Here is a 23,774-nt window from a genome sequence, read left to right as displayed (position 1 = left end):
TTTCGTTTTCCTCCCATTCAGTACTGGAGTCCAAGAGATGTAGCTTTTTTCTTCTAAAAGGTAGCTTTTCCCAGCACCATAATGATCATGGAGCAATTAAAGTGTGCCCTACAGTCCAATCCTATGTCTGCTCTGAATTAAGTCTTTTTTACTACAGTAGGGCTTACTCCCAGGTGAGTATAGGATTATAGCTTTAATGAATGGGAATTAAATGGGCGTATGCACATTCTTCAATGGGGGGGGGGCAGGGCAAAGGACATGCAACTCTAGGTGCACATTAATATACAGCAGAGGCCAGAAAATAAGTGGAGAACTACAGATTCTGGTTGTGGTGACATTCATACTTTTTAATTGTGTAGCCTGAATATTGCAATGTATCATGTATCAATAATAATAAATCAGCTATCACAGCTGGATGTTGTGCTTTGTCTCAGATGGAGAACCCAAAACAGAGTTTGAACAAGATACCAGCAGATTCCAGATATCCAAGGAGCTTATTAGCACATTAGTCTCCAAGCAGAGATCTTAGATATGAATTACATAGCAGAATTATACAGCAAGCTGCCCTAAAACTACTGACTTCTACTCCTGTCCTGAAGTAGCTTAAATTGTCCTGAGCAGCTATTCTTGAATCTAAAAGTAGATGATCTGCGCCACCCAGTGGACAGAAGAATATTTAAACAAGTAGCCTGAATTTTCTGAACATGACAGAACCTTAAGAAAGGTTAGTCTATTGCAGCAGAAAACAATAGGAATTTGTATTTTCTGTTGTGGAGTTTTAGAATTAAAGTCATTATGTTGACATAACACTGGTTTTGCCTTCCATGCTGATTCTCCTAACCTATATTTGAACTAGCAAAATTGGGGTGAGCATTCCCTCCTCCTTCTCCTGTGCAAATAGTTGCTGACCAGAATTCAGATTCAAAGTACTCACAAACCTGACTGTGGACTGGTTGTTTTTACAATCCCAGCACTGCCCACCAATCTGTACTGGCCACCTAGTCTTGACAGTCCCACACATCTGCCACCAATCTTTCACAAAGGGTGCACTTACCATGCTTATATTATTACACATAGGGTCTCTGCCACATACACCGTATATTAAAAGTATGTACTAGCATTATCCCAGTTAATGTCCCTACTGCCATCATTTTAAGTAAATAATAGCTTTGAATGCCTTTTCTTGCTAGATATAGACATGGGATGAACAGACTAGAAAATGAAGATTGGAAAGTGAGATGTATTACAATTTATTAAAGGTTACTATAATATAATAGGTTTATTTACAGGTTGGATATATAACAATGTTGCTTCACCAATGTTAATGTTACTGTTATTTTAAAGAAGTGACTCTGTAGTTGCTGTAGATCCTACCTTCAAACATTAGCCAATTAACCTTTTAATCTTCACCCAGGTTAATCACGGGCTATTTAGAGTTCACAATCTTTGAAGTTTAACAGCCAACTGCAGGTATATTGCCTGCAGTTCTTCCATAGTATTGCTACTGGAGTCTTCCTCTCACCCTTGCAGATCTTCTTAGCTTCTATCTTTAATGATTTCAGCTGTGAAGCATTGACTCCTTCCTCTGTATCAACTGCCTAGCCCTGGGGGCCCCAGTCTGGCACCTGTGGGGACCACAGCACCCTCAGGTACCCTATTTGGAGCCTGCCAAAGTCCATACTCCTCCTCGCTTTATTATTATTGAGTTTTTGAGCTTGTTAATCCTGCTGTTGTATTTTTTGCAGGGGGGAGGTTGTTGCCTACTTTTTTGTCAGTTTTTTTCTCCTTTTGGTGGGGTGAGAGTGTTTGTTTGTTGGTCATCCCCACCCCACCACAAATCTTAAAGCTTCAATATCTCTGTGTTGGGAAGTTCAGCAGATGCTGCTTTGACCTACACTGTGAAAGGAAATCACCACCTGTGAAAGTATCAGTGCTCTGTACCAATTAAAGGTAAAGCTGAAATCAGAGTTTGGAAGCATGACTTGACACTTATTTATGAGTAATAAAGACCACAGCCAAGGAAAATCCCTGGTGCCACCTGTTTTGCTTCCAGCAGTGTGCCAAGACTTTTTAATGCAAGAGCACATACTGGATCATGTGACACCTATGGCAGCCAGCCAACAAAAACAACATTGTCCGCATGCCTTGCCCATGAAGGTGACCCTGCACACTTGACAAAACAAGCATCTCCACTGTGTGGACAGGAAACCTGAGCACATGCCAAACACAGCATGTGGCTGAGGCGTGTAGCTGTGAGGCAGAGTAGGCAAGAGGGCAATCACTCTCTTTATAGAGAGGTACGGGATCTTAAGACAGTAGAAATGGTCAAAGCATTCTCAGGGCCAGCCCATCCAGGAGGCAAAGGGAGGTGACCGCCTCAGGCAGCAGGATTCACAGGGGCAATAGATCCCCATGTAGATCTTGGTCTTTAGGTAGATCTTCACTCACTCCTTCCCTGGTGGAGGAGATAGAATTTTGTTCTCCTCAGGTGTCAAGGTGTCTTGGTTTGGCCGAGCCTTATTGCCATAATCAGAAACTCTGCAAAAAGGAATCACAGAATTGTAGACTTGGAAGGGACCCCAAGGGTCCTCTAGCCCACCCCCGCAGTGCTCTTCCTGTGCCTGCTTCCTGCATCTTCCCTGATGGAGAGTTCTCATGGGTGAAGTCAGGGAAGAAGTAAAAATACTTAACAGAATTTGTAGAAAGGTTTTGACAGATTTTCCCGAGCCCTTGGGGGTCAAAGGCAAGTAATTTAAAAGAGGGTAAGACAGAGGGTGGTGCCAGAAGGGCGTCCTGCCCCGCCCCCCCCTAAACCCTGGACTGGAACCTTGAGGCTTCTGGAAATCTTATCCCCCTTTTCGTGATGCTGCCTCGCTGTTCACTTCGAGGGCCTTAGGCTTTTGGGGCCGAGAGCGGAGGGTCGGAGTAAGGCAGTTCCAGCGCTCCTTCCAAGCAGTTTTACTACATAAGCATTTGCTGTGGCGGAAGGGGGTCGCGATTACTACTCGGGCTGACACGCGTCCTCGAATACAGACGAAGCGAGCCCCGCTGGCGCACAAGGCAGCTTCTCCTCCCAGGATTCCTCGCGCGCTGCTCGCGGAGGGGCTTCTGGACGCTGGCCGGCCACGCGCAGGCGCAGAGGCGCCCCTTCCGCCGTCGCTCCTCCTCCCTCCCCACAGAACCGGAGCGGGGAGAGCGGTGGCTCCGCCCACCAGGGGGCGGGCTCGAGGCGCGGTTGGCCGCAGGAGCTGGAACTTTCCAGCGGCGTTCCGCCCCCGCCTCCTGTGACGCGGCGCGAGGCCCCGCCTCTTCCGCACCGGCACAGCCCGAGGTCGCCGGCCGCCGCGCGCATTCTGGGCAGAGCGGGCTGCGCGTGCGCCTCGTCCGGCTCTCTCCTCGCTGCGGAAGGTCTTCCGAGCGCAGCGCCCGCCCGCCTGCTGCCGCTGCCTCGGGGCCGGACCGGCCTCCGCCTTGGCGGCGCGGGGCTTCTCTCGGCTGGCCATGAAGAGCCTGCCGTACTTCTGCCGCGGGGAGGTGGTGCGCGGCTTCGGCCGGGGCTCCAAGGAGCTGGGCATCCCCACAGGTGAGCGCGGCGCCCGCTCGGGGCCTTTCCCGGAGGGAAGCAGGGAGCCCGGCCTCCCTCCCTCCCGGCGGCGGGCTTCGGTTTCATTCCGCCCACCAAACGCTGATTCTGCTTCAAAGACTTCCGAATGCCCAGGGTCCCCCCCCCACCCGCATGCCGCGTGTCCCAGACTTGAAGCCAAACGGGAAAACATCCGCGACCTGTTTAACCGGGATTTTGTAAGGAGAGAGAATCTGATAACGAAACCGGCTCCTTATGCAGGAATGCGGGGCCGTGTTATGCGGAATGCGGAAGCAAAAATAATGAAGAAGAGGCAGCAGAGAGCCAAGTAGATAAATAAATATAACAAAATCACCCTCTGCTGGTGGATCAATAGCTTTGGAAAAATCTGATTTAGAGGGAAAATGGGATATAAATGTAGCTGTTGCTTTCAGTATATACAGTAATTTGATCTAAAACGGAATTTAGCATTAATGTTCAACTGATGCAATTGTGGGAAGTTAATATTTATCATCCAAACAGCAGGGACTTTTATATTACGGAGAAATAGCGTTTTGTCGACCAGTTGCCAACTGCATTTTGCATGATTTTGTAAGCCAGATGAGTGACCTCTGGAAACAGAACAGGTGCTGCTCCACTGGAGATGGAAGCCCCCTTGGGAAGTCAGCTGGGCCTCCCGCAGCCAGTGGCATAGCCAGGGTGGGCTGCACTGCCAGAACTATGTCCCTGTGTAAAGGTAAAGGTGCCCCTGCCCGTACGGGCCAGTCTTGACAGACTCTAGGGTTGTGTGCCCATCTCACTCAAAGAGGCCAGGGGCCAGCGCTGTCCGAAGACACTTCCGGGTCATGTGGCCAGCGTGACATCGCTGCTCTGGCGAGCCAGAGCCGCACACGGAAACGCCGTTTACTTTCCCGCTAGTAAGCGGTCCCTATTTATCTACTTGCACCCGAGAGTGCTTTTGAACTGCTAGGTTGGCAGGCGCTGGGACCGAACAACGGGAGCGCAGCCCACCGCGGGGATTCGAACCGCCGACCTTTCAATCGGCAAGCCCTAGGCGCTGAGGCTTTAACCCACAGCGCCACCCGCGTCCCTTATGTCCCTGTGTAGGTGCTGGCAAAAGCAGCACAGGGCTAGAGTCCGAGCCACTGTGTTCCTGCGGGGCACCCTCCTGCTGGAGGGAGGTGGTGGGCGGATGCCAGCCCCTTGTTGCTTTTGTGGGCGGTGTGCTGCAGACCCCACATGGCTTGCGGGGCCAACATGTGCCAGTTGCGTCCTTCTCGGCCACCCTGTGGTGCCTGGGGGCGACACAGCAGCTCCTTGTGCTGCAAGCCCAACCCTGGGCTGCGGTGCTTTGGGGAGTGATGCACCGGGCTCTGGGGTGCCTGGACCTGTCTGGAACCATGGGCTCTGGCATGCCACCCCAAGGTAAGTGCCACCTAGGGTGCCCTGCCCCACTAGCTATGCTACTGCCCACAGCAAGTATTGCTGGCTAGTAGAGTAGGGGAAATGGGGTGTGCTGAGAATACCATGGAAATGCCACATCCTTTGTCCCTTCATTTCCCAGATACATCTCACGTACGGGCACCAGTCCTAGACTTGGCATAGCTAATTCACTCTCATTGCAGACAGGAAATGAGAGGATAAATTAAAAGCTGCCTCAACCTCCACCCTGTCCACGGTGAAAAGTCAGATGTGGCAGTTGCTATTCCAGTGCATCTCTCCCTTCCATCAGTGTAAAAGTAGGATTGGTGTACATTATTCCTACCCTCCTCATTTTATTCTCACAGGTAGGCCGGGCTGAGCACCAGCGAGTGTCTTGTGGTCACTCACTGAACTCCATGGGACTAAAGTTCTCCTAGTTTAATTTGATGCACTAACCATTCTGCACCAAGTTGACTGTCAGGTCTTAACCCACAGACTTGAAAATTTTGTGGAGGATTGTGGCCCTTGTCTTAAAATAAGTTAGCTTGCTTAGTGGTTTTGCAGATGTACAGAGAAAATTTTTGCATCTCTAAAGAAATAGAAGTACTAGAGGTTTTTGGATTATTGTGTTGTGCAGTATAACAGTATAGCCGTTGTGGTTTTTTTTTTCTAGCAACCAATTACTATACACAATTATTTCGCAAACCATGACTTGATAAAGAGTTGATTTAAATTCCATCTTTCTTGGTGACCTAAAACACTGGCTAAAACTAGGACAATCAGAGCCCAACCTTGATCTGGATTCTAATCATGTACCATCTAAATAGGAATACCAAGTTAACTGAACTGACCTGGGGCATCGTCCTTTTCCTATCGTTTATGAAACGTTTTAATGTAATTGTTTGTTTAATGTAATTGTTTCATTTATATTTTTCAGCTAACTTTTCTGAGGAAGTGGTTGATAGCTTCCCATCTGATATCTCTACTGGCATATACTATGGCTGGGCTTGTGTTGGAAATGGAGATGTGCATAAAATGGTTGCGAGCATAGGCTGGAATCCATATTACAAGAATGTTAAAAAATCAGTGGTAAGAACATGATATTTTATCTAGCTTATGAGAAAACCAATGTACTTTCAGTTGGAACAGTTCCTGAGAATATTCCTTGATAATGTCAGAGCTGATCTGAAAGCATTAAGGTCTGCATGCTGCTAAGCTCACAATTAAGGAGTTTTCAATAATAATAATAATAATAATAATAATTATAATTATAATAGCATGGGGGGAGAGTCCCCTTCTGCTTTATAGGAAATACATTTCCTATTTCTGATCCTTGATGACAGATAAAATACTGATATTTAACACTTTAAGCTGAAATTGGGATACATGTATTGGCTGTGACAGAATGCACAGAGATCAATGGTAGTTACTTTTAAATTCTCCAAGAACCCAGGTGTATGCCTGCACTTACACATTCTGTTACGTGCTTCATCAGAACTAGTTTGGCTGGAAGCTGTGTAAGCTCATGAGGAAGTGCTCACTGAACTGAAGGAGATACACAGTTGCTATTTCAAACTGATTTCATGTGAAAGGCTAATATATTAGAAGGATAGGTAGAAATAAAATGGAAAGTTAGTGGCAGTAAACTGTTGTGTGAAAGTGCAACAGGAACATATGCAAAGGACTAGCAACTTTAAAGGTCTTCTGCCTCTATTGCACTGTATTGTTTCATGCGTAGCACCTAGAAAGGGGTTTTTTGTTTTGAAAGTGTAAACTGCAGTATAGTGTGAAAACTGTACTCTGCCTTCTATAGTATGTAGTATCTGGCCATTAGGATTGCTAAATTCTCAATCAAGCCTATATATTAAATTACGAAACTGTTGTTCCAGGAAACACACATCATTCACACCTTCGCAGGAGACTTCTATGGAGAAATACTTAGCATAATTATTGTTGGATACATAAGACCAGAAAAAAACTTCAGTTCTTTAGGTAAGTCCTAAGTACCTTTTGTAACCACTGTCAGTGTAGCTATAGCAGTATTTATTTATTCATTATTTATTTACTTTAATTATTTACTGTACTTATATACTAACTTTCTGCTGAGGGACCCAAGGTGAGGGGCAGCCCCAATGTTGTCTTTGCCTGCCACTCTTGTTCTCTTTTTCCTTCTCAATACATCCTCTCATGGTAATGACACCTGTAACAAGCTAGATATCCCTTTGTCAAGCTGCCCAGACATTAACTATTATTATTTAGTAGCTTCTTTTTTGAGTGAGATGGAAAAACTGTATTTTGGAGTTTCCTATATCAAGATAGATGTTCCCCCCTTTTTTCCAGCTAACTAGACATTTCCAGAATACAGTTGTGTATTGTTTGTATGTCCTTGTATGTTCTCCCTGTGTACTGCCAGTGCATTTTATAACACAGGGTTATATAAATGCAACCGTCTTAATAGGAAATGTATTTACTCTCAATATGGTGTACATTTATTGGAGGATAGGTGGGAACAGAATATAAACTTACATTTGCAGTACCAGACTGGTAGATCTCAATTTGGCACAAAACAGAGAAATGTAATACCAAATCATGCCTTTCTCTTTTGCAAACTGCAGATTGTGCAAACCATACTTTAAAACATTGAGTCAGTTGCAGTTTACAGTTTGGGTTTTTTTTCTTTATATTTTGTCTGAATTCAGTCAAACCTAGGAGATGTACTAAGGTTATTGGATGGTCGTCATCAAGGCAAAGACCAGATCTGCTTAGCTTAGGAAGCTGCATTATGTTCCTTGAGACACTGGCTCGTCCAATATGGATGTAATGGCAGCTGGTTTGCTGTGCAAGAGGAACACTGTGACGAGTCTGATGCTTGTCCATGTACAGTCATACCTCTTATTACGTTTGCTTCAGGTTGAATCTTTTCAGGTTGTGTCCCGCGGCGAGCCGGAAGTAACAGAACGGGCTACTTCTGGGTTTCGCCACATGCGCAGATGCTCAGAATGACGTCACACGCAGACACGGCGAATTGCGACGCGCAGGCGCGGGTTGCGTTCTGCTCATGATGCGAACAGGGCTCCAGAACGGATCCCGTTCGCATCCAGAGGTACCACTGTAATGCCAAACTGGTTTGCTTGCTGTGTCTGAACCAGTATTGAGTCTGCCCCTTATCTGTGATAAAGTACCTTTGATACTTTTGAAGAAGGCTTTTAAGAATGTTTACTGAATCTTTTATTCAGAATTAGTCTGTGAAATGGTATCAACTTCTTTTCATTTTATACAGATGCACTAATAGCAGCTATTCAAGATGACATTGAAGAAGCTAAGAAAAAACTAGACTTGCCAGAACACCAGAAATTAAAAGAAGACAACTTCTTCCACACTACTACTGTTACCAACATAGCTAATGGTCATTGAGTGATGCCACTCCTTAATTTTCACTGTATATTGCACTAATTTTAGTGGCTGTCCTTTAGAGAAAAAAATCTGTAACCAGTATTCCTGTGGTTTAAGAGTTCTGCTTATATTGGTATTGAATTAAAATAGTTAGGCAAAAGTAACTTTTATCAGTCTACATATTATAATGGCAAGTTAGGAAAAAGGTTTCGCCATACCCCGGGCAATGTGTACACACTGTTACTATCACTAGGTCATCCAAGGCTCAGAAACAGTTTCTTAATGTTGACTGGTAATTTGTAAATGTTTCTAATGATGGTTAGCTAATCTTTACATGAGCATCCTTTTCTGGTTTTAAAGGTCAGAGCAATCATGCCAGACGCTCTTGTAGTGAGAGAAATACAATGGTAAAGTAGACTTCTCTTTTGGATACTTGGTTTTTATTTGGTACATAATTAAAAATGGGTGGCACCCAGAGGAACACTAGTCACATTTCAGGATTTATGTTGTGCCATTGATTTTAATGAGACTTCAAAACAGCATTTTTATATACTTATAATAGAGTTTGTCTACTGTACTTGATTCTCAAATAGGGTGCAACGACCCGGGTTTCCAGAGAAGCATTTGAAACCAGATAAATCAGAAACTTTTAAATAGCAAATATTCTTTTCTTTATTGTAGAATGATTAAAAACACATTTCAGTCTTTGTCTCACCATATCTATGCACAACGTAACTTTTACAAAATGGATTCTAAAATAAATGGAGATTTCAGTGATGAATTTAGCTTACTTAGAAGATGTATGGGGCTTGCGTTGCTGCTATATAAATTTAGCAGTTGCCTCTTGGTGAAATGTCTGTGCATAAGCATTCATTAGCTACATTGCCTGGTTGTGGATTAAATATGGTATAGCTTTGATTTATGACTTGCCTACAACGTTAGTGATATACCTAGGGTGGAAAGCAAGGGGGATTGGCCCTAAGCAACTTTCAACTTTTGCAGAAACCTAATTGATATCAGAATTGTGTCTAATTCTGATTCTATGTTAAACCTTCTTTTAGAAGTACACATAGTATACTTCTAATTTTTTGAAGCCTTTTATGTTAAACATGACCAAAGTCCAACAATGAAATGTTAGACTGCTTAGAAAAAATGTGTTGGAATGTAAACTTTTGGGCATTTGCGCAGTCCCAGAAAGAGCCTAATTTAAGAATAATGTGCTATAATTGTAGGGAGCTAAATACACAGCAGTTTTCACATGGTTAAATGTGTAAACATGTTTGTGGGCAGTGAAATTGCAGTGGGAAGTCCTGCTATGAATCTGTGTTGAAGACCTACAAATGAGTATGCAAACTGAATGTGCATTTGAAGATCATACTTTTTCCAGAGTTCACATGCACACAGGTTGGAAATAAATGCAGGGCTTGTCATTGTGATCTTGTTTGCCTCCTATGTGTTTGTTGCATCTTTTTTGTGGGAAAAGTGCTTGTATATTTCAGAATTTTCCCATTGTGTTGATTTGCAAAGAAACCTCTAGTCTCCTTTTGTCATTGTTGAAATGTTCCTATATCCGTATCTGAATGATGTAGTTAAGTTTAAATATTCTGGTTTTATTCAACTAACTTTTACACAAAGTACACCCATTGAAATGAATGGGTATAACTAACTTGGGTCCATTAAGTTGCAGTCCATCTATCCTGAGTAAAAGTTAGTTGAATACTAAGATAGTTTTTAGTAACATGTCCACTATTCTCCCCCGCCGCCGCCCATGTCCAAACAATTAGGCTTTCCTCATTTTTAATACATTAGATATTTATGATTTGGGTTTCCACTGACTTCCAAGTTCTCTGTGTGCCAGGTAATGTGTATGTTCTAGCATGCAATTAGCAGGCCTGTAGCAACATGTTTCTGCTTCTTCCAACTTCAGGGTTGAGCAGCACAAAATTAGGTGGACTTAGAGCCAGAAAAAGTGCTTCTTCCTACTACAGAGTTCTGTAGTGCCACATGGAAAAGTCCCCTCTCTGGCTCAGGAGAGGGAAAGGAGATGCCATGCCAAGCTGAGCTATTGCTTCTGGAAAATAGGTTTGTGGAAGCTTACCCCACAATAATTTAATGTTAGCAGTTGGAAGTAAGCATACTGTCTGACGGAGGTGATAACATAAGCTTAACGGTCTGAGGTCTTGATAATGTTGCTACCTATGATTGTTTACCATTTGTGTTGTCTTTAGAAATGAGTGCCTTCTGGAAGGGTTTATGAATCTTGAGCATTTGACTTTGAATGAAGAGAATGTAGTCACAGAGTACTTTAATTTTGTGAAAAACTGCACTATAAAGTATGAACAAGAAAAATGTTCATTGTTCAGTCCAGATAAAAATACATGAGTGTATGAAATCATTTATTGAATTCTATCTTTTTATATACCTGTATTTAAGATGATTCATTTTAAATTTACCACTGTAATTTTATTAAGGGTTTTATTTTTCTACTCATTTCAACAAATAAAAGTATGGAAAATGTGTATATGTAACTATTCAGTTTGTCATACTTGATGTACAAAGGATACAGAATAACATGCCTAGTTTGTCTACATCTGGCACTTCACATGCATTACATTGGGGTAGCAGTTTGCACTAACTGCCATATTTTTCCATGTATAAGACCATGTTTTTTGCTAAATATTTTTGGTCAAAAATTGGGGGTTGTCTTATACACAGATGGTGAATGCACAGGGGTTCAGGCTCTGGTGTGGGCAGTCTTGGCTCAGGCTCTGGCCCAATTTCTTAATTTTGGGTTCAAAAAAACGGGTTGTCTTATACATGGTGGTGTCTCATACACAGAACATATGGTATTGTTTACTGCACAATTTATGGCAATGTTTATTGTGAATATTTTATGCTATTATGTGTGAATTGTGTACTGCTCCTGATCTGCTTTAATTGAGCAATGAGAGATTATTTGCTTTGGGACTACAGATTCTGTCAAATATTTACAAAACTGATTAAAAAGTATGCTCCACTTCATCCTTCGCTAACAATAATAATAAATAATAAATTTTATTTATATCCCGCTCTCCCCAGCCGAAGCCGGGCTCAGGGCGGCTAACAACAATAAAACAGTACAAAAGTACAGCACAAACAACACTCTAAAATCATTCATTATAAAATTAATTCAAATCAAGCCACTGACAACCATTGGGCCAGAGCTCCGCAAAGATTGCTGAGGGAGGGAGTCAGGCTGGTGGAACAGCTCTGTCTTGCAGGCCCTGCGGAAAGATGTCAAGTCCCGCAGGGCCCTAGTCTCTTGTGACAGAGTGTTCCACCAGATCGGAGCCACAGCCAAAAAAGCCCTGGCTCTAGTTGAGGCCAGCCTAACTTCTCTGTGGCCTGGGACCTTCAAGATGTTTTTATTTGAGGACCGTAAGTTTCTCTGTGGGGCATACCAGGAGAGGCGGTCCCGTAGGTACGAGGGTCCTAGGCCGTATAGGGAGCCAGTGCAGCTGGTATAGCACCGGGTGAATGTGATCTCGCAGCAAAGACCCTGTAAGGAGTCTCGTTGCAGCATTCTGCACCCGCTGGAGTTTCTAGGTCAGTCTCAAGGGCAGCCCCACGTAGAGCGAGTTACAATAATCCAGTCTGGAGGTGACCGTCGCGTGGATCACAGTGGCTAGGTCAGGGTGAGAGAGGTAAGGAGCCAACTGCTTAGCTTGGCGGAGATGGAAAAATGCCGCCTTTGTTATAGCTGCAATCTGCGCCTCCATGGAAAGGGAGGTGTCAAAGATTACACCCAAACTCTAAACGGACGGTGCTGGCACTAATTGCGCCCCCGCAAGAGATGGGAGTTGCCCCCATCCCATCCCATATCGTCCCGTCCCAGCCACAGGACCTCTGTCTTCGAAGGATTTAGCTTCAACTGGCTCCCCCGTAACCATCCAGCCACAGCTTCCAAACATCTGGTCAGTGTGACTGGGGCCGAGTCAGGATGGCCATCCATCAACAGATAGAGTTGGGTGTCATCGGCATACTGATGGCAACCCAGCCCAAAACTCTGGACAAGCTGGGCGAGGGGGCGCATAAAGATGTTGAAAAGCATCAGGGAGAGTATTGCACCCTGAGGTACTCCACACACCAAGGAGTGGCGCGATGACAATTTCCCCCCAAGCGCGACCCTCTGTCCCCGACCAGAGAGAAACGAGCGCAGCCATTGAAGGACTGTGCCCTGGATCCCCACGTCGGCAAGGCGGTGGTGCAGGAGTTCGTGATCGACCATGTCGAAAGCTGCTGACAGATCTAGAAGAATCAGCAGCCCCGATCCGCCTCGACCCCCCCCCCGGCCCACAGTCCACAACTGGTGGAGGATGGAGAAACCCGGGGGCGCCATCTCTCGTAAGGTAACTGTTGCCCCTTCGCGCACCCAGGTCTCCGTCACACAAGCCAGGTTGACCCCCTGCGAGGTAAAGAAATCTCGCAGGGTGGCGGTTTTGTTGCCTATAGACCTGGCATTGCACAGCACCAGTGACGGAGGTGAGTAATCCTTACTCACCCTACCCTCGTCCCTCGGGATGAGGCGCAGATTGGAAGGGGTATGAGCATATCCATATCTTGATCCCCTTCGCCTATAACATCTGCCCCCACCGCCATACCTCCCTCGCCCCTCCACGTTAGCAGTCCCAAGCGTCATAGTAGCCTCCATTGATGGCAATTAATGTTATTCTTTCGCAGCCTAAAACAATAAAACAATACAAATAAAAATGCAAAAATTACAAATTCATCAAAATCTAACAAATTCCCACCCAAACATCCATCCCACCCCCATATATAAAAAATCTAAAGGGAAAGGAAAATTTTAAAACATATTAAAAAGAACTCCAGGTCCTCCTGGGCAGTAGCAGCATCAGTGGCAACAACCGTCCTTGTGAGGTCCCACCCTGGGCCAGGTGGTAAGTGGCAGGAAGGAGCAGGGCCCTCAGGCACTCACACAGGGAAGTCCTCCTGGGCAGCAGAGCACAGCAGTCCTTTTGAGGCTTCAGGCCCCGCCCCAGGCCAGATGGTAAGTGGCAAGAGCAGGGCCCTCAGGCACTCACACAGGAGAGTCTAACAAGTATTAGCCACAAGGCTGTGGTCCAGATGTTATCTATTTATTTAAAAGCATGTGATATGAACAGAAATACCTATTAGCTAAAAGGGCACTAAAGCCTTTCTCCTACTCTACTTGTTGCCTTTAATCGTGGAGACTAATAATTGCCCTTTTAAAAAGAAAGAAAAATGCAAAGCCTATGCCTGGGTAAGTATGCAAGAATGTTTACGCTTTCTCTCATAGCTGCATATTGAAGTATAGACCTATCACATCTATGCAGAGGCTACTTTTGGGTGCCAAGTACATTGGTGGGGAGCCAGGAGCAGTGAGACCATGTAGAGCCAGACCCAACCTCGCAAGGGGGAGCATGAAATGCTTCCTTCATGGGAACAGGAATTCTGGTGGCCTGGGCCTCTGGTACCATGAAGAAAGCCAACATGCATTGTAGCTAGAAGATGCTGCCAGTGTGCCCATTGTCAAGGGAATGGAGCTGGCCCCATGCAATCCCACCAACTCCTTCATGCATTTAATAACTAATGCTTAATGATTTAAGAAGAGCTTCCATTCTTACCTAAACTTCAGAGTATTCTGTGAACTCTTCAGGGAAAAATGTGGGCAATAAATTAGGTCATTCCCTCCCCCACCAAGGAGATTCACCAAGTAACACTGATTGGTCACTACCTTCCCAACATTAAACAAAAATAGGCAGCAGTTTTTATGCTTGCATTATCTACAAAATAAATGTGCAAGTAACACATTAAAGGTATCAGAGTATCTTGTCCAACTTTCTGGATGACATAAAACATGGACATTTGCAAGCTTTCATAGAAAAATAATTCCAGTGGCAGCTTTCTGGCAGAGCTGTGTGTGTAATGAGGCAATCCAATATCAAATATTTCAATGCCATCAGATTAATTTACTGTTTACAGCAGTCTGAACTGTTGGAATTCTTTAAAGGTTCAATTTATCTTAAAGATACAACTACTAGCTAAAAGTTCAAACTACATATCCTGTCATGAATAAGCGCAGCAACCTATAAAAATGTTGCTAACTAGTCATACACATGTTTGCAGCGACTTCAATTGGATTACTCAAGAACTTTGTTAATAAAACGACGGTTTTCTCAGTACCCAAAAAGTATGTTGGGAAGAATTGGCATAAGTCTCTTGTTCTCCAAAGGTTGTCTTTTTGCTAGTATTACATAAGTTGTTTGTATGCTTGGTCCTCGTGCCACCTTTTTAAACAATTCCATCTGTCAAAGGAAGTACCGGTGTATGCCTGTTTTTACTAATATTTCCTTACTTACAAAATATGCTGGAACTGCAGTATCTGCTATTGAAAACTGTCATTTAATATGTGAGGCATTCATTTTTTTTTAAAGACTCATTTCATAGGCATATGCAGCACATTTCATTAGGGTAGGCACTTTGGGAATTGAAACACAATTCTGACTATGAAGCGCGATAATGTCAGAGTGAGCACAAGGCAGAAGATCACAGACTCAGATGCATGCACACACAAAGGTGGAGGGGATAAAAAGAAGGGGTGGAGACACAGGCGTGCCCACAAGCCCACCCCACACCTATTCTCTCCCCCCCCCCAGCCACTACTTGCACTTCATGACTTTCCACACACTGCACACCTGGAGAACAAGCTCTCCAGGTGGCTGCTACTCCTGTCACACACGCAAAACAGAGGCAGCCAAGATGGGACTGCTGTACTCTGACCGTGTCTCCAAACATGAGTAAAATGCTTGTCACTTGAAGCCACTGGTTCAAGTCCTACCCTCCAGAGCAGGTGAAAAGAGACTTGCTGCCTCTTCCATGTGACAGCCCTTGAGATATTGGAAGATGGCTATTATATCTCCTCCTGTTTAAAGTAGGCAGGTGTTTGCTTACCTCCTCTCTTCCTTTCTTGGGCTGCAGGTTCCTCTACATCATTTATCCTGTTATCACCAGGTTGGGCATGACTTTCCTTTTGGGTGAAGACCAGAGGCAAAGTAGGTGTTGAGTAGTTCAACCTTCTCTTTGTCACCAAATAGCCATTGTCTCCACACAATGGACCTACCACTTGTTTGCTCTTCCTCTTGCTTTGAAGATAGCTGAATAAGCCTTTTAAAACTATTTTTAACCTGTCTTGTAAGCCTGAGCTCATTCTGAACTTTAGCCTGCCTGACTTTCACCCTACAACTGTTGGCTACTTGTGTATACTCCTTTGTGATTTCCCCTTTCTTCCATTTCTTAAATCTTAGCTCATCTGTAAGCTCCATATGCAACTACACCCGCTTCCTTAGATGCCCCCCCCCCTCTTTTCTTGTTGGTATTTGGGTCTTCAATATTTCACCTTTAAGAGACTCCCATCCATCTTGGACTCCCTTCTCCCAGAGTATTTCTGGCCATGGGATCTCCCCCAGTAGCTCGTTAAGCTTTTAGAAATTGGCCTCCCAGAGTCCCTGTCTGACTACACTTGGCTTTCCCTTTCCTCTGTATCATGAAATGCAGAAGGACATGGTAACTTCCTCCCAAGGTTCCCAACACTTCCACTTTGACAGTCAGTTCCTCCGTGTTGATGAGAACCAGGTCTAAGATAGATGATCTTCTTGTTTCTTTCACCTTCTGGAAAATGAAATTGTCAGCAGGGCAATTGAGGATTTCTTCTGAATACAAAGTCTGGATCCAATCCCATAGTCAAGAACTTCCTGACAGTTAGAGCTGTTCGACAGTGGAATTTGCTGCCAAGGAGTGTGGTGGAGTCTCCTTCTTTGGAGGTCTTTAAGCAGAGGCTTGACAACCATATGTCAGGAGTGCTCTGATGGTGGTTCCTGCTTGGCAGGGGGTTGGACTCGATGGCCCTTGTGGTCTCTTCCAACTCTGATTCTATGATTCTATGTATTCTGTACTCTAGGCATCTTGTATTGATATCAAAATGTCTCATAATAAGCATTGTTTTGATTAAGAAATAAAAAGACAATTCTGATACTGAGTGAGGGACTCAAGTAATCTCTCTGCCCTGCAAGACTGCATCCTTCTGCAAAATAAATTGTAAATATGGGTTCTTTTTCTTCCCCCCAGTTTAGTATAATACACAAATGTTTTTAGTTGAACTGTGTAATGCTTACAATACAATCTAATCAGCATACTTCTGTATAAATATTTTTTTTATCTGCTGTCATAGGCATGACAGGTTTAGTGTTTGAATTACAAGTGAACAAATCTTGCATTCCTTAATGATACTGTTTCATTTTTGCATTCCATTCATTTAATTTATGTTTTGGTGCAATGTTAGGCACTCCTCTTCCTATCATCATGAGCCATACAATTAATAAGAGAAGTGGAACGATTAACTTCCTTGCATTTACCGGTAAGTGCCATTAAAAAACAACCAGCTCTGCACAATCTTTTAAGGAACCAAAAGACAGTAATTTTTGTCGAATTTATAGGGTTTCTCCCCAGATGAAATGTGCCAGTCTGTAGCCTGGGAAACTAACAAATACATAATTTCCAATATCAGAGTGTTTCAAGAGTTATGCAAAAAGAATTAGATTTATTGTAACGTTAGCTTTGTTCCATTTGTGGCGGACATGGGCAGAAACCTCCAGGTTAGGTTATTTCAACACATTATATGTAGGGCTGTCTTTGAAGATGCTTTGGAAACTTCAACTGGTGCAGAATTTGGCAGCCAGGTTGATCACAGGGGCAAGATAGGTTGAGCATATAATGCCAATCCTGTCCCAACTGCACTGGCTACCAGTTAGTTCCCAGGCCCAATTCCAAGTGCTGCTTTTGATTTATAAAGTCTTAAATGGCTCAGGACCACAATACCTCAAAGGCTGCCTCTTCCCACATGAACCTACCTGGACCCTGCAATCATCAACAGAGGCACTTCTTTGTGTGCCTCCTCCACAAGACGCCCAGAGGGGAGCAACACAAGAACAGGCCTTTTCTGCAGTGCCCCATTTGTGGAATGCTCTCCCCGGGGAGATTTGGCTGGTGCCTACATTATGTACCCGTGTGGTGTAGTGGTTAGGAGCAGTAGACGCGTAATCTGGTGAACCGGGTTCGCTTCCCTGCTCCTCCACATGCAGCTGCTGGGTGATCTTGGGCTAGTCACACTTCTCTGAAGTCTCTCAGCCCCCCTCACCTCACAGAGTGTTTGTTGTGGGGGAGGAAGGGAAAGGAGAATGTTAGCCGCTTTGAGACTCCTTAGGGGAGTGATAAAGCGGGATATCAAATCCAAACTCTTATACCTTCAGGTGCCAGGCGAAAATGTTCCTCTTCAGCCAGGCCTTTGGCTGATTGACACCTGATGCAGACTCTCTAAGAGTCCCTACTTTCCAGGGGTGTCCCTGATTTAAAGAAGCCATCCGATTTCTCATTTGATCCCAGAATGTCCCACTTTTTCTTACGATGTCTCTATTTTCATTGGAGAAATATTGGAGGGTATGGGGTTATCTGACCCCGAGCCATTTGAAGGCAATCCTGTTGGAAGCTGCCCAGAGTGGCTGGGGCAACCTAGTAAGATGTGTGGGGTATAAATGGTAAGTTTATCTTTATGGAATGGGATGTCCCTATTTTCATCAGAGAAATGTTGGAGGGTACGCTGATGCCCTTTTAAATGTGTTTGTGGTTTGTGTTTTTATTTTGTCTTTGTATTTATTATCTATTTTGTGTTTTTATCTTGTATTTTTATGTTGTGAACCACCCAGAGATCTACAGATGGACATTATACAAATTTAATAAATAAAAATGAACATTTACACAGAATGGTATTTGCAGCGACTTCCATGAGAAATGCACTTTAATGCAGACTAGGAAACATTAAAAAGCCGAGAGAGCTAATAAATTTGGTGGCAATATACCCTGAAAATGGAGACTAGTGAGAGATAAATCCATCACAAAATGAATTTCAGTGCAAACTATAATCCACCGCAGCAAGTAATATCATGAAAGCCCATTCCAGTATGGTTAACTATTTAAATATAAATACATCTCTCTTAATAACAGTACATAATTTAACAGATTGGCAAGATATTTGGGGCTAATGGCATGATTAACATACTTGTGTGTAATTGCTTGATGACTCCCAGATGAATGTATTCTACTTCATCTCAATTAAAAGTGAAATAGAAGGAAGTGACCTGAAAGCTCTGTCTGTGCTGCAGATTAGTGACACCAGCCATCAAATTAGGAACATGCATGTATGAATTGGAACTTTTGCCTGACCTGTTTCCTTTACATTTGTATCATAGCTGGATGAATGGGGTGACTTTTGCCTCATGTGGAACAACCCAAAAGATAGAGCCATAGAGTGACAAGGCTTCCCTCCTCTCCTCCAGACTGCCCCGGAGGGTTGGGGGTTGATCCCAGAATGTCCCACTCCTGGAGCAGATTGGAGGGCCCAGGAAGCAGCAGGAAGGAGAGGAATGGGTGTTCCTGTCATGTCTGTTGGTCACGCCATATCAAGTCACGGCCACGGTTATGTAGGGGCTGCATAAGATAAGAGCAACGCATTATCTAATCTAAACCCCAATATTCCCAACAAAACAGTGAAAACAAAGAACACAGGCTATGGGTGGGGAAGCTGAACCTTATACAGTGGTACCTCGGGTTAAGTACTTAATTCGTTCTGGAGGTCTGTTCTTAACCTGAAACTGTTCTTAACCTGAAGCACCACTTTAGCTAATGGGGCCTCCCGCTGCACCCCCGGAGCACGATTTGTGTTCTCACCCTGAAGCAAAGTTCTTCACCCGAGGTACTATTTCTGGGTTAGCAGAGTCTGTAACCTGAAGTGTCTGTAACCTGAAGCGTATGTAACCCGAGGTACCACTGTATTGCATTGGAGCATGCATATTTATTGGATGGAATTCAATGTTGTGCTATGTTGAATGTCCCATCTGCAGAAGCATATCAGCTTGCCAGATGGAGTGATTCCTCCTTCCCCACTGTTCTGGGTATTCTCCCGAGCACGACCGGGAATTTCAGGGGACAATGGGGCACATAGGCAGAGAAGGGAAGGAAGACTTTTGAGCACATGGAAGCCTTTGACCCGGGATTCTGCTGCCAGGGTTCTTTATGTGAAATCCCATTGTGTGTGAATGGGGCTGCCAGTCTGCCAGTTGCATATGGAGCTCTGAGCCCTTGTAACCCATTCCAACTCTTTTTAGCATTGTGTCACACAAAATAAGTAGACTAACAGTGAAGTGAATAAAGATATGTCAAATTAAGAAGACACTATGTCATTTTGTTCCATGCTTAGAGTGGTGGTCTTCTTAATTAAAGAGGACTATAAGTTGGACATTTAGCTCAGGTGTTTTGTATACTACAGATGTATCATGAGCCCTAGGGACACTATACCGGTAATATAATAATAAGAGAACAGGAGGAAGCAATTATATTATATTCAAACTATATTTGAAAAAATTCTGTGTGGATATAGACAGCCATTTACCAAGGTGCTAATTTAGGATAGTATACACATAATTACTTGATAAGCTGAATGCCATCTCCTCCTTCAGAACAGTAAGTATTCCACATCCACCCACACTCACATACAATGGTTGCAAATATATCTATTGTAAATGGCTGTCTGTACCATTCAAGTGAGATTCTGAGTGTGCAGGAAAGACAAAGTGACACATAATTTAACTAAAGGTTATCTAAAGGAGTAACTTTCATCATCATACTCCAGTTCATCTACTTCATCATCTTCTAGAAGTCCATATTTAAATTTGCGATAGACTGTGCCATCTTGGCCCATATAAACAATATCATCGTCGTCGTCGTCATCTTCATCTTCATCCCGGTCCTTGTATTCAATCACTTGATCTTCATAATAACTGGTGCCCTGGTAGTGGTTGCTTTTGAGAGAGGCAAGTGCCTTTGCATTATCTCCCAGCTTTTCATATCCACCTTGCTTTACTGGCTTGGGCTTGGCCCGTGATCTTCTCCATATGAAAACAGGAGCTCCAATGGCAAGGAGCAACAAAATGAGTACGGCAGCAACCAAAGCTGCAGCTTTGCCTTTCACTTCCTCTGGCAAGTTAGCGATGCGTAATATACATTCATCTGAAAAACAAAGCCTTCATATATATACACATATATACACACAAGCACACATGCATGCACACGTGTTTTTAAAAGTGGAAACAAATTTTAGGATAAGGATGAAGAACCTTTTCCATCCAGTTTTGAATTCATCACTAACAACTGATTTGTTCATGCACACAAAGATATAAACATGAATTTCTCTCTTCACACTCACACAAGGCCACCACTGCCAATACTAGTTTTGGTTACAATCGTAACCCTGCTTGCTTGGGAGTAATCCCTAACTCAATAGGACTTAATTTTGTGTAGGCATAGTTGGGATTGCACAGTTAGGAACAAACGACACTAGAGAATCAGCAGGTGAATTCCCATTGATAAAACACCTGAAGAATTTTTGAGGTGTATTTGTAGTGTCTGCTGCTAATCCTCTGTGACACAAAGCTTTATCCATTAACAAAGAGAACCAGCTGGGCACAGGAATATTGTGTTACGACCAATGCATGTAATAGATGCACCTCTAAGGTGGTAAATCTGGATTTTACCACTGCAGTCTGCTGATTTAATTTCACACTGCAATTCTTCACAGGACTTGGATACAGGAGGGGGAGTGGGAAGGAAGAGAAGGAGGAGAAGCTACTGTGTACAAGACCATTAAACATTTCCCATCAACCCTTTCTGCTCATTATTACCTTGCGTTTTACTGCAGTCACAGCAGTCCTGAGTTTGCACAAGTTCAGAACTCTTACAGCATGGCAAACAACGATTTTCATCCAGGTAGATCTCCATGTTAAGATGGCATTCTGTACAGTTGAAGGGACCAGGCCCCTTACACTGCATGCAAGTGTCATGACATTTTTCACATCTTGCTTGGTGCTCCTTAAAGCCAGAAACACAGGAAGAAACTTTGACTTTGACTCTGTAAGGTGAAACCTACCATACAATATGAAACTGTCTGGTCCCAAACAAAAAGCGTACATGCACCAGGCCAGGTGGCTTTCCTATAGCCCTTTTTAAAAAGCCAGAATCCTGCTGTTTAGCTAGGAAGAAGGAGCAGGGAGGACTAAATGCAGCTATTGAATAGCCAATCAGAAACATTTCACCTTTAAAAAATCTGCATGTTTGTCGTTCTGCCTGTTGCATGGGCTAGGGAATCATGCACACTCTACCTATTTGTCCAGTTCTTTATCCAGTTCCTTATTCCTTGCAATGCCATCCTGCAAGACCTGCTCCTACCTTTTTTCATTTGGCTTGGAAGAGCAGAGCCCTGACTGACTCCAGCTACAAAGGTGAAGCTGCTGAACAGACACTTGGGCTGCGGGGTTGTTTAGGGTTCTTTTTTGGGGTGGGGGTTGTTGTTGCTGTTTTTTGCATCTTTATTTTAGAACTTGTGATTTATGTGGAAATTGTTCAGTTTGGTTGTGTATTTTTTAATGTTTTGTTTATTGTTTATTACTACTTTTGTTACATTGTAGTTATGTGTGTTTTTCATGTTGTAAGCTGCTTTGAGCATGGTTTGAACTGTGACAAGGCAGCATACAAATAAAATTATTTATGTATGTATGTATGTATGTACTTGTGCAGAAGCTTATTTACATGCATGTGTTGCGTGTAGCTGGATCAGGGCCACTGATAACCTTGGGAAGCTGGACCATGGGATCAGGCTAGAGATAACTGTTCTTATTTCTTATCACAGAATCACAGAGCTGGAAGGAACCCTGCGATGCAGGAATCTTTTTGCCCGAGATGGGGCTCGATCCCTTAACCCTGAGATTAAGAGTCTCATACTCTGTCAACTGATATTTTGTTTCAGCATGCTAAAGCAAAGATTTGGCCAGCAAGTTCTGCTTGTTAGTGACACAAAGATCTCTTTGCTGTGCTTCTGTCTACCTTAATCATGGTCTTCTCACAATGGGTTGTAGATAGCCAACTAAGTCATACTTAGATATTTTCTAGAAGGACCATTGATGCAGCAAGTCCTTTTATCTGTATTACAGGATTGTACTCTGTTCTTAAATCTAATCTTGCCCCTCCATTAGTTGCTTCATATATGAGAATAAGCGAGTAGGAAAAAATAGGACAGCGCAATGGGTGCTGGTAATAATTTGTAACAAGGAGAGAACGGGAAGTTGATGTATGGATCGCTTGGTGAAATGTTTCAGAATCACTAGTTTACTGTAACAATGCCAATGAAGGTGTGTGTGTGTGACTGTTTTTCTTTGTCGGTTGGTGTATGAAGTACCTCTGAAGCTTTGTATTCTCCTAGCAAGCATTCTGAGTTGCAGATTCCAGCAGCGAAATGGTAGCTCCATACACAGGATGTGCAGAAGAGTGGTCCTTTCCCTTAAAACAACAAATAAAATCACTTTAAAAGGGTAAGTAATAGAAAATCACCCAACTTGCAGTTCAGTAGTCTTCAGTCTTTGCAGTCCTTTAGGCCAAGCAGATATTGGGAGCTCATTTCATCTTATTATTTTGTAAGTTGGTGCTGCTCTTGGTGCTGCTCCTTAGATCAGGCAGCAACGCAGTAGTGTGTCCCGACTCACCAGTTGAAGACCAGTGGTTTATCATTTAATTAACAAAGTAAATAGAGTAAAATAAGCAGGTTGCAGTGTTTGATCCCTAAAAGCTTAAGCTGATTTTGAAACAAAAACCATTCTAGAGGTATCTTGTCTAGGCTTCAGGTAAATAATTCAACAATTACAATATCAGTTTCAGACACCCCCCTTCCCCTCCATAATTGCACCTGGGGAATTGCGGTTGTCTTATCAGCCAGCCCTCGGGTCTGCAGCTGCTCTGAGAAAGACTTCCCTCATCCATGGTCTGATTGTGGGTGAAGAGGCCAGTCTGACCTGTATCACTGAAACCTGGGTGGGTGAGCAGGGTGGAATTGGTTTCACCCAGCTGTACCTATCTGGGTACTATTATCAGGGCAGACCTGAGGGCCAGGGAGGGGGAATTGCTGTGCTCCGTAGAAATGCCGCCCCCCCCAGGCTCTCTGTCCACTTGCAGGGGAATCTAGTGTGTGTGTTCCTGACTTTGGGCAATCAGGATACATTAGTGATTCTGCTGCTTTACCACTCATCTCACTGCTCAGCAGTCTCCCTGCCTGAGCTGACAGAGCTGGTCTCAGAGGCAGTGTTGAGGACCCCCAGACTGCTAGTTTTGGGGTGCTTCAACTTCCATGCCGACATTGCCAAGGCAACTGGTCCTGGGGTGGCTGAGGACTTAATGGTTGCCACAATGACCATCGGGCTGC

At 43.8% G+C, this 23,774-nt stretch overlaps 2 protein-coding genes across 2 annotated transcripts in view; one reads left to right on the top strand and one right to left on the bottom strand.

The window, feature by feature from the left end:
- The first annotated feature begins 3,213 nt into the window (after window positions 1–3,213).
- On the top strand, window positions 3,214–10,926 carry RFK (riboflavin kinase). The gene is made up of 4 exons (XM_083404561.1): window positions 3,214–3,583; window positions 5,943–6,094; window positions 6,895–6,997; window positions 8,286–10,926. The coding sequence occupies exons 1-4, from the start codon at window positions 3,502–3,504 to the stop codon at window positions 8,417–8,419; spliced, it is 471 nt and encodes a 156-aa protein (XP_083260687.1). The 5' UTR covers window positions 3,214–3,501; the 3' UTR covers window positions 8,420–10,926.
- Window positions 10,927–19,868: 8,942 nt separating this feature from the next.
- LOC310660290 (proprotein convertase subtilisin/kexin type 5-like) overlaps window positions 19,869–23,774 on the bottom strand; it is a gene marked incomplete at its 5' end in the record, with an annotated part of 48,912 nt that continues 45,006 nt past the window's right edge. Inside the window, 3 exons of the mRNA XM_083404614.1 lie at window positions 19,869–20,536; window positions 21,208–21,394; window positions 22,758–22,858. Coding sequence (XP_083260740.1) covers window positions 20,124–20,536; window positions 21,208–21,394; window positions 22,758–22,858 — 701 coding nt within the window. The 3' untranslated portion in view covers window positions 19,869–20,123. The remainder of the gene's footprint in view (window positions 20,537–21,207; window positions 21,395–22,757; window positions 22,859–23,774) is intronic.

Source organism: Podarcis tiliguerta, assembly GCF_965153285.1.
Source record: "Podarcis tiliguerta genome assembly, chromosome: 11".
In the NCBI taxonomy this organism is placed as follows: domain Eukaryota; kingdom Metazoa; phylum Chordata; class Lepidosauria; order Squamata; family Lacertidae; genus Podarcis; species Podarcis tiliguerta.
The sequence above is the reverse complement of the archived record's forward strand: the minus strand, read 5'-3'. Positions and strand labels throughout refer to the sequence as shown.